Source organism: Mastomys coucha, unplaced genomic scaffold, assembly GCF_008632895.1.
Source record: "Mastomys coucha isolate ucsf_1 unplaced genomic scaffold, UCSF_Mcou_1 pScaffold12, whole genome shotgun sequence".
Lineage (NCBI taxonomy): Eukaryota > Metazoa > Chordata > Mammalia > Rodentia > Muridae > Mastomys > Mastomys coucha.
Genome location: NW_022196894.1, coordinates 1,354,874 through 1,365,735, shown reverse-complemented (window position 1 = coordinate 1,365,735; position 10,862 = coordinate 1,354,874). Strand labels below are relative to the sequence as shown.

At 46.5% G+C, this 10,862-nt stretch overlaps 1 protein-coding gene across 7 annotated transcripts in view; it reads left to right on the top strand.

Moving 5' to 3' along the window:
* Nucleotides 1-6,112, top strand: part of Septin12 (septin 12) — a 12,086-nt gene extending 5,974 nt beyond the window's left edge. For 6 of the 7 annotated variants that reach the window (XM_031361412.1, XM_031361422.1, XM_031361435.1 and 3 more), the window contains 6 exons: nt 1,166-1,303; nt 1,388-1,505; nt 1,592-1,687; nt 4,828-4,924; nt 5,619-5,670; nt 5,763-6,112. In XM_031361412.1, the coding sequence (XP_031217272.1) occupies nt 1,166-1,303; nt 1,388-1,505; nt 1,592-1,687; nt 4,828-4,924; nt 5,619-5,670; nt 5,763-5,967 (706 nt within the window). In that variant the 3' untranslated portion in view covers nt 5,968-6,112. The remainder of the gene's footprint in view (nt 1-1,165; nt 1,304-1,387; nt 1,506-1,591; nt 1,688-4,827; nt 4,925-5,618; nt 5,671-5,762) is intronic. The other variant, XM_031361441.1, reaches the window with a different exon arrangement.
* Nucleotides 6,113-10,862: the final 4,750 nt, after the last annotated feature.

Below are 10,862 nucleotides of genomic sequence, written 5' to 3'. Positions count from 1 at the left end.
AAAAAAAAAAAAAAAAAAAAGAAAGAAAGAAAGAAAGAAAGAAAACCTAAGGATCAAGAGCTCTGTTGGCTAATCAGTCTATCTCAAGATGCAACGAGATACAAGGTAAAGCCAGGTGAGGTAAAGCCAGGTGAGGTAAAGCCAGGTGAGGTAAAGCCAGGTGAGGTAAAGCCAGGTGAGGTAAAGCCAGGTGAGGTAAAGCCAGGTGAGGTAAAGCCAGGTGAGGTAAAGCCAGGTGAGGTAAAGCCAGGTGAGGTAAAGCCAGGTGAGGTAAAGCCAGGTGAGGTAAAGCCAGGTGAGGTAAAGCCAGGTGAGGTAAAGCCAAGTGAGGTAGTACCTGCCTTTTGTTGGTTCTTTTTGAGACTTGGTCTCACTATGTAGCTCTGGCTGTCATAGAACTTACTGTGTAGACCAGGCTAGCCTCAAACTCACAGAGATCCACCTGCCTCTGCCTCCTGAGTGTTGGAATTAAAACAAGCACCATCATGCTCAGCTGGAGACCAAGGCAGGTGGGTCTCTCTCTGGGTTCAAGGGCAGTCTCGTTTATGTAGAGAGTTCCAAGTCAGGCAGAGCTACACAGAGAGCTTGTGGAGGGCAACTAGGGAAGAGAGCAAGATTGACCTCTGACCTCCACACGTACATACATGTGCACACACGTGAATACACACACACAGGATGACACCAGGTCACCAGGTGAGAAATAATGGTGTTGACCAATTGTCATTTAAGGAGCAAGCAAATATTACACACACACACACACACACACACACACACACACACACACATATTTTATATATATATAATATATACATATATATAATATGTATGTCAGTATATGCGTGGGTTAGTGCTGGAGAGGATGTGGTATGTGTTAGCAAACATCAAATGATATTCCAGCTCCAGTTTTTGCTTTTAATTTTGAGACTCTGTTTCATGAACTTATATTCCTCCTGCCTCAGTTTCTTGAAGATCTGGGATGACAGGCCTATTGCACCAGGCCCAGCCAATAAACACTATTAATGTGCTCGCTTTTTGAACGGGAAAGCTCAGATACCAACGAAGAGAGGCAGAGGTCTCTGTGTGTCTCTGTTCATGTAGATAGACCACCAGAGGCTAGGAGATGGTGGGTCCTGGGGGTGGCACTGAGGAGACATCTTTGCTCCAGCTGGGACCCTATCCTGAGCTACATCAACCAACAGTATGAGCAGTACCTACAGGAGGAGCTTCTCATCACCCGCCAGCGCCACATCCCCGACACCCGTGTGCACTGCTGTGTGTACTTTGTACCACCCACTGGCCACTGGTGAGGTGATCCACTGGCTTTGGGGAGGGCCACTTGGATGGGGTAGGGATAGTGAACCCAAGCCCTACCATTATTGTCTTATAGCCTAAGGCCCCTAGACATTGAGTTCCTGCGGCGGCTGTGCCGGACTGTGAATGTGGTGCCGGTGATCGCCCGGGCTGACAGCCTGACCATTGAGGAACGAGATGCCTTCAGGAGCAGGGTGATCTGGGTGCCCAAGGCAGAGCTGGGACAGTGGGCAGGGAGCAGAATGGGGTGGGCTGAGGTCATTTATCCTTGGTTCCCCAGATCCAGCAAAACCTGAAAACTCACTGCATCGATGTGTACCCACAGAAGTGTTTTGACGAGGATGTCAATGACAGGCTCCTCAACAGTAAGATTCGGGTAAGATGCTTTAGAAAGTGCCGAAGGCCAGGGATTTGACCTTCCTACTCATCCTTCCCTTCTGAAAACTGATCCCTCTCTGCAATTCCAGGACATGTGTGTGTATATGGAAAGATTCCTCATCTGTCCACAGATCCAAGACGAGCAACACATAACCCATAGAAAAAATGTTTGCCAGCATGGCTGTACCTGGAGAGCCGTTCTTACATACATCCTTATATACATTCTTACATATAAAGAACTCTTTACTACTCAACAATATAAGACAACCAAAATGTAAAGTATACAAGGGAAGCCAGACATTGTGCAATACATACACCTCTGACGTGTTCACGCATACACACACACAAAGACTCACACATAAATAAATAAATAAATAAATAAATAAATAAATAAATACAAACATGCCAGACAGTAGTTGTGACACATGCCTTTAATTCCAGCACTCGGGAGGCAGAGGCAGGTGGATCTCTGAGTTTGAGGCCAGCCTGGTCTGCAGATTGAGTTCCAGGATAGCCAAGGTTACACAGAGAAACCTTGTCTCAGAAGAAAACAAAATAAAAATTTAACTCTTAGTTCCTGGTGTGGTGACATAGGTCTGTAATCCCAGCACTCAGTAGGCTGAGGTGGGAGAATTGCGAATGCAAGGCCAGCCTGTGTTACATGTTACACTAAGTTGGGCTGTACAGTGATCCCTTATCTCAAAAACCAGACTAAGGACTGGGAAGCTGCCAAGTGTGAATCTCTGCTCTCAACCACAAGTGAGTAAACAGGCGCAGGACCTGGGCAGCTTCTGTGTGGATAGCCAGACAGTAGATTCTAGACTCTGTGGACCAGACAGTCTCTGGTGCAATTGCCCCACCCTGCAGTTGTGGCCTGAGAGCAAACAAATGGGCTTCCTCCTGTGCCGGTGGAAACAGCCTATTTGCAGAGTGTGTGGAAGCCCTGGGCTCTGTCCCCATCACCACGGGAAAGAAACATCCCAGGTCCTCGAGAAGTAACACAGAGGCACAGCGTGTTCCTGCTATGCATGCAGCTGTGATTTTAATCTCCAGCGCTCCAAACAATAATAAAATCAAAATTTTTTTAATGATGAGGGACATGGTGGTGCATCCCTGTAACCCTGTGACCCCAGTACTTGGAGGTGGAAGCAGGAGGATCAGAAATGTAAGCTCATCCTTGGCTACATGAGTTCAAGGGCGATCTGGGATACACGAGAGATTGTCTCAGAAAACAAATTTTGTTTTCTTTTGTTTTGGGTTTTGTTTGTTTATTTGTTTGTTTGTTTTGAGACAGGGTTTCTCTCTGTAATTCTGTCTGTCTTGGAACTTACTCTGTAGACCAGACTGGCCTCAAACTCATGTGATTTGAATCTGCCTGCTTCTCAATGTTGGGATTAAAGGTATGCACCACGATGCCTGGCAGAAAAATGAATCTTTAAATCTAAAGAACAGGTGTTGGTAAGAAGACTCACTGCTTAGTTCTGTCAAACTGGGTCATTTTGATTCAATTCCTGGAACCCACGTAGTGGAAGAAAAGAACCAATTCCAGACAGACAGACAGGCAGACAGCTGGAGAAATGTCTCAAAGGTTAGGAGACTGGCTGGATGCTCTTCCAGAAGACCCGAATTCTGTTCCCAGAACACAAGTTAAGCAAATCACTATCACCTGTAACTCAGATGAGTCAACACCCATCATGTGACTCACATCACCTGTAACTCAGCTCAGGTGAGTCAACAACAGTCATGTGACTCACATCACCTGTAACTCAGCTCAGGGGAGTCAACAACAGTCATGTGACTCACATATACATATAAGCACACACATATACATAATTGAAAATAATATTTTTGAATCTTTATTTTTTATTTTTATTTATTATATATTTATGTCTATGTCTGTGTGTCTGTCTGTGTACCCAAAGAGGTGAGTGAGGTTGGCTCCCTGAAGTTGGAGTTCCAGGGAGTTGTATGTATGCCTCAAATGGGTGCTGGAAATGGAACTTGGGGCCTCTGTAAGAACAACACAGGTTTTTAAACCACTGAGTCATTTCTCCAACCCCTATTTTTAAATCTTGAAAAAATACATAAATGAAATTTCAAAAATAAAAATATTTTTTAGTTAAAATAATACATTTAAAAAATCTATATTTTTGCTGGGCGGTGGTGGTGCATGCCTTTAATCCCAGCACTTGGGAGGCAGAGGCAAGCTGATTTCTGAATTGAAGGCCAGCCTGATCTACAGAGTGAGTTCCAGGACAGCCAGGGCTACACAGAGAAACCCTGTCTCGAAAAACCAAATAAATAAATAAAATTAATGAATTAATTAATTAAATCTATGCATTTTAGGTTTACGAGAAAGCCGGCGAGATGGCTCAGTGGATAAATGTGTTTGTCCAAGCTTGACAACCTGAGTTCTATCCTCAGGAGATAACCAGCTCTCCCAAAATGTCCTGTGACAATGTTTCATGCAGGTACCCACATTCATACATGCATGCACACATACACACAAATGAGTAAGTGTAACTAATTTTTAAAGTAAACTCCTACTTATCATGAGAAGTTTTTGTTGTTATGTGGTTGGTTTGTTTTTGAGCCATGATCTATCTTCATAGCCCTGGCTGTCCTGGAGCTCACAAAGTGGACCGGGCTGGCCTCGAACTCATGGAGACTCGCCTGCCTCTGCCTCCCCAGTGCTGTGGTTAAGGGCATGTGCCACCATTGCCTGGCTCCAAAACTGTACTATCCATGTGGGAGTTGCTAACACAACCATGTGCTTGGGCTACTCTGCTAACATTTACCTCTGTAGGCACTTCACCAGCTGCTGAACACTTATGCACCTGTTCAATAGAGGGTACTATGAACTCCAACTGGGGTTTGGGACTTAGTAGGGTTTTTAAAAATTATTTATCTATTTTTATCTTTATGCGTATTGGTGTTTTGTCTTCATGTATTTCTGTGTGGGGCTGTTGGATCCCCTAAGACTGGAATTTCAGAAAGTTTTAAGCTGCTGTGGAGGTGCTAGGAATTGAACTCATGACTTCTGGAAGATCAGACAGTCCTCTTGACCATTGAGCCAATTCTCCAGCCTAGTTTTATGTGCCCATCTCCTGCTTCAGATTCTCTTCTCTTCTCTTTTAGGAGCAGATCCCTTTTGCTGTTGTTGGGGCTGACCGAGAACACATAGTGAATGGGAGATGCGTCCTGGGCCGGAAGACCAAATGGGGCATCATTGAAGGTAAGTTTGGGAACATAGCAGGCATGCAGTGGGTAGGGGGTTGGAAATCAGAGTACACCCTACATCTATGGCATCCTTTGAATGCCTCCCCTGGCATCTGCCCAAACCTGGAAGGCAACTATGACTTGCCAAAACTTAATGTAGCCCTGCCATGTGTCTGGAAATGGGATTTTCTTCTATCTCAGCCTCTCGAGTGCTGAGTTTACAGGCCTGGACCACCACAGCCAGCTCCCTGATTTATTATTACCGTTATTAAAAATATTTGGAGCTAAGCATGGTAGCACATCCATAATCCTAGCACAGGAGAGGTGGAGGCAGGAGAATCAGAAGTCCAAGGTCATCCTCTGCTACTGATCAAGTTTGAGGCCAGCCTGGGCTGCATGAGACCTGGGCTCAAAAAAAGAAAAAAAAAAATCATGAATTTTGTCTTTGGTGTCATGGTCATAGTATTATCTGTAGTAAAGGATAGGTTCACTAGTTAAGCAACTAGTTGTCGGAACCAAGCCCCAGAGATACACAAATGAATGAGTGAGTGAGTCAATGAATGAATTAATGAGTGAATGAATAAACCAAGAAGGAGGAAGTGGGAAAAGACTCAGGAGAGCATGGCAGTAGCGGGTCCCAGAAGGTACCATAACATGCAGCAGCTGTGTACTCTGAGAGTACAGAGCTATGCCAGGCCCATGTCTTGCAGTGGAAAACATGGCGCACTGTGAGTTTCTTCTCCTGAGAGATCTGCTCATCCGGTGAGGTGTGGGGCCCCCTGTGATTGGGTGGCTGCAAAGGGGGCCTGGGACCACTGTGGCCTCGGCTGACTTGCCTCCCCTCCCTCGTTCAGCTCCCATCTCCAGGACCTGAAGGACATCACCCACAATGTACACTACGAGAACTACCGGGTCCTCAGACTCAATGAGAGCCACCTGCTGCCCCGGGGGCCAGGCTGGGTGAACCTGGCTCCAGCCTCTCCTGGGCAGCTGGTGGCCCCTGGACCAGGAAAGGTCCGAAAGCGATCGAGTAAGGATTCTAAGGATGATGAGTGCTGAGGGGCCATGGCCCCAAGCCTGCTAGGCTCCTCCGCTCCTCAACAGCCAGCCCCCAGAACACCCTAGAGCGTCTATGTGAACCTGGAGTTGCTTTGTACAAAAAGCTGTGCTTTGACAACTAAAGGGTTTGTAAACGAGTCCTTGGAGCCAGTCTGATGCAAGAGTATGGTTCTTGGGGCTGGGGATTTGGCTCAGTGAGTAGAATGCCTTGCCTGATGTTCCCAAAGCCTTGAGTTTGATCTCCATCGCCACATGAAGCTAGGTATAGAATGTATACCTGTAATCTAAGCACTCAGGAGGAAAGAACAGGAGGGTAAGGAATTCAAGGTTTTCCTCAACTGAATAGTTGCATAGCCAAGCTGAGGCCATCTTGGGCTGTAGTACAGAGTTTACTGTACTGTGTGTGTGTGTGTGTGTGTGTGTGTGTGTGTGTGTGTGTATTCTTGGGCTGAGGAAGTAGTTCAATAGAACAGTGCTTATCTTAGAACATGGTAAATATATGTACATTTTTTATATATTTATATATCACTACTAAGAGGATAAGACGTGTCCTCACACATATATTTTAAATATATATTTAAATTTTATATATTTAATTTTTAATTACACTCAAGTAAAATATTTAAGTATATATTTAAAATTATATATGTATAATTATGTATCTTTTTTTTTCATGACAGAGTATCTCTGTGTAGCCCTAACTACCCTGGAACTTCCTTTGTAGACCAGGCTGGCCTAAAACTCACAGAGATCCATCTGCTTCTGCCTCCTGAATGCTAGGACTAAAGGCATGCGCCACCATGCCCAGCATTTAATATATCTGAATAACGGGTCCTCCTGCCAGTCTCCCGTTGCTGAGATTTCAGGCCCATGCCACTGCACCTGCTTCTCTTTGAACAGTAAGAGACCAGAGATCCAAGGTAGGAAAAAGAATCTCCCCCAACATCCTGTACCTCCTTTCCTCCCACAGCTTCTCAGAATGGAGCCCAGCTACCAGGCAGGCTCTGGCTGCTGTCAAGAGCTCTCACTCCTGGCCCGGGGTGAGCCATGAAAACTTATTGCTGCCCTGCCCAAATATCATTGTTGGGCTGAGCCTTGTCCCCCTGCCCCAGACCTAAGCCACCAGTGCAATGTACCACCATGGTTGGTGGGAAGCCCCCAGGAGCTTTCCTCTTCACCTCAGTTTCAAACCTGCATGATAGGGAGGGCAGTGTCAACCTGTGACATTTGTACAGACAAAGTGAGTACTAGAACATGCTTGCCACAGTCTGTAGAAGTGGACTGAGAACAAAAGCCACACAGCCGGATGGAGTGTGGGGCTAAGGGCCTGTGGCAGAGCCTACATTCTCACAGAACTCTCTGGAACTCTATGAAACAGATGGGATGGGATGGGGAGGTAGGTCAGGTATTTGTTGAACAAGCATGAGGGTTTAAGTTTGGATCCCCAGCACCCATGTAAGAACATCTGCCACCCCAGCATTGGGACAGTGGTGCAGGGACAAATAAATCCATGGAGCTCACTGGCAGCCACTCTAGAATTCCAGGTTCAGTGAGACGCTGTCTTAAAAAACAAGGTGGTGCCGGGCAGAGGTGGCACACGCCTTTAATCCCAGCACTTGGGAGGCAGAGGCAGACGGATTTGTGAGTTCGAGGCCAGCATGGTCTACAGAGTAAGTTCCAGGACAGCCAGGGCTACACAGAGAAACCCTGTCTCAAAAAAACAAAACTAAACAAACAAAAAACCAAGGTGGAGAGTGACTGAGGAAGACACCTGACATGTACATCTGACGCACACACACACACACACACACACACACACACACACACACACACAAATACACATGTAGCAAACACACACGAAATAGATGAGCATCAGACCTCTGCCTGCAGCTCGTGGCGGAGCACTTGTCTAACATGCACAAAGTCATGAGTTTGATCTGTAGCACTGAATGAGTGAAGGCAGAGACACAGAAATGTGCTGAGGTACACAGATCCCACACGGTGAGGCTACTCCTAGAACCCAAGAACCTGAAATGACTCCCCACATCTGCAGGGAGTCAGGATACACAGTGGCTTCAGTTTGCAGTATTATCCTAACTACAAAAGCCACACCTCCCAAGAAGTAACACTTGTTACTCTTGTGGAGGACCAGGCTTGTTTCCCGCACCCACCCAGCTATTGGCTAACAACTGTGTGTAACTCCAGTCCCAGAGGATCTGATGGCCTCTTCTGGCTTCTCAGGGCCCCGTACATATGTACAAATACATACACGCAGGCAAAACATCCATATACATAAAATAAAAGTGAATCTTTTAAAAAGCAATACCTTCCACGAAGCCCTCTGTGCTGTTTTATGTTAACTTGACACGTTAGAATCACCCAGGTGGGAATATTAACGTAGAAAATATCTCCGTTAAGACTGCAGGCACGTTTGTACGCCTCTGTAGGCCAGGCTGACCTCAAATTCAAAGATGTCCACTTGCCTCTGCCTCCAGAGTGCTAGGACTAAAGTGATGGGCTAGCACTCCAGTGCTTGAAGGGAATTTTCTTAGTTGGTGATTGTTGGGGAAGGTACAGTCCATTGTGGGTGGGGTCATTCCTGCACTGGTGGTCCTGGGTGCTATGAGCAAGTCAGAAGGACAATCCAGAAAGCAGCACCCCTTCATGGCCTCTGTGTCAGCTCCTGCCTCCAAGTTCCTGTCCTGCTTGAGTTTCTGCCCTTCAGTGGATTGAGATTCAGGATATGTAAGCCAAATAAACCTTGTAGGGATAATATCTTTGTGCACTGTGTAAAAGCATTCATGTGTCAATAAAGACCTGACTGGCTAATAGCAAAGCAGGAGAGAATGGGCAAGACATCAGGCAGAGAGAGGGAGAAAAGAGGGGACAGAGGGGGAGGGGGAGAGGAAGGGGAGGGGGGAGAGGAAGAGGAGGAGGAGGAGGGGAGGAGGAGGGAGGGAGAAGGGAGGGAAAAGAGAGGGGAACCATTGGAGATTCACCCGGACTCAGAGGAAGTCGAGTGTGTGAGACTGAGGAGAGGTAGCCAGCACATGGCAGACATAGAGTGGTATGAATGCACTAATGTAAGTCCAGAGCTAGCTGGGGGGCAAGCCTAGCTTAAGGCTGCTAGCATCCATGTCATCATTTGGGAACAGCCCCAACAGTTACAAAACCTTTTCCTCCCAAGTTGCTGCTGATCATGGTGTTTCATCAGAACAACAGAAACCCTAACTAGGACACCATCCTTAATTTTAAAAGAAAGAAGTTGAGACAGAGTCTCACATAGCCCAGGGTGACCTCAAACTCTTTATGTGGCCAAAAATGACCTTGAAGTTGTAATCTTCCAGACTCCATTCCCACACACTGGAATCACAGATGTGTGCCACCACATCCAGGTTATGTAGTACAAAGCTTTGTGCATTCCCAGGATCGCTCCTTAATGTCCTCAGGCCTTGCTATGTGTGTGACCTGTGGCTTGTTTTCTCCTCAGTCTCCTATACTGAGGAGCTGTGGGAGGACAGAGATGGCTCAGCTTCATCTTGTCTAGCACATGGCTGGTGCTCAAGGGAGCGATGGCTCCTATATTGCTGCTTATCTGTTTGCTCAGTGAATTCACAAACCTGCCTTTCTACCCCTGCCCTTGGCCGAGTTCTCCTATCCCCAGGACTCAAGCAGACACATACCACTCACAACCACTGTTTCACAGGTGGAATATTGCCACACAGAGGTTGAGACACCGACTCTGGAAACAGTTCTGAAGCTTCAGATGAGCTTTAGGCAACCTGGCAAAGCCCGCTGCATTTCAAAAGCTCACTCTCTTTGACTCAGCAATTGCATTTCTAGGAATCCACAGGACACTGCTGGTCACAGAGCCAGCCCTACTCCATCAGTCTTGACGGTAGGAGGGGTCAGGCTGGCCTGCACTCTGGTAGGAAGGTTCCCACCATCCCTGTCGGGCACCTCCTGGATATCAGTACTAACTTCCCTGTTTTGACATATGAAAATTAACCAAGACATTGCCACATGTTCCCTAGAGCAAGACACGGTGTAAAGAGTATCCTTCAAGATTATCCAGTATAATAAAGGGTGGGGAAGAGCCTGTCTGTCCAAGGACAGGCTATGCCGTGTGGATTAATAACCTCTGGGTTCTCTGACAAATTAGAACGAACTGGAGGTTTGTCAGCAAAAATGACACAATAGTCGCTAGGCCAAAACAAAGGTTTCAGCTGGACGTAGAAGAAGGGGGCATTCAGCCTGCAGCTTTTATTTCATTTTTATTTTGTGCTGTTTTTGGGTTTTGAGACAGAGCCTCACAATGTAATCCAGGGTGGCTTTGGGATTGCAGAAAACCTCACAACTTGAATGTCATGAGGCAACTCAGCTCAGCCAGTGTGCAGCTTTTTGTTCTGTTTTTTAAGTTTTTCAAGACAGGGTCACTCTGTGTAGGCCTGGCTGTCCTGAAACTCTGTAGATCAGGCTGGCCATGAACTCAAGAGATCTGTCTACAGGCCTTTGCCACCACGACCTGGCCAATGTACAGTTCTTATTTTGTTTGTTTATTGGTCTTTTGAGACAGGGTTTCTCCACGTAGCCCTGGGTATCCTGGAACTCTCACTGTAGACCTGGCTGGCCTCAAACTCTCAATGATCAAACCTGCCTCACCCTTCCAAGTGCTAGGAGGCCTGTGCCACCACCACAGACTGTGTACAATTTAACATACTGTACAATTTCACAATCATCTATTTAACAATAGATGATTGTGAGTGAGCGTTCCTGTTCATCAATATGGATACTGAGGCTCAGAACATACAAAAGGCACATAGGGACGCAGCAGCTAGGAGAATGAATCTCTTTCTCAGAAAAAGTTTGAAGAAGTACAGCCCAACCCAAGGAGC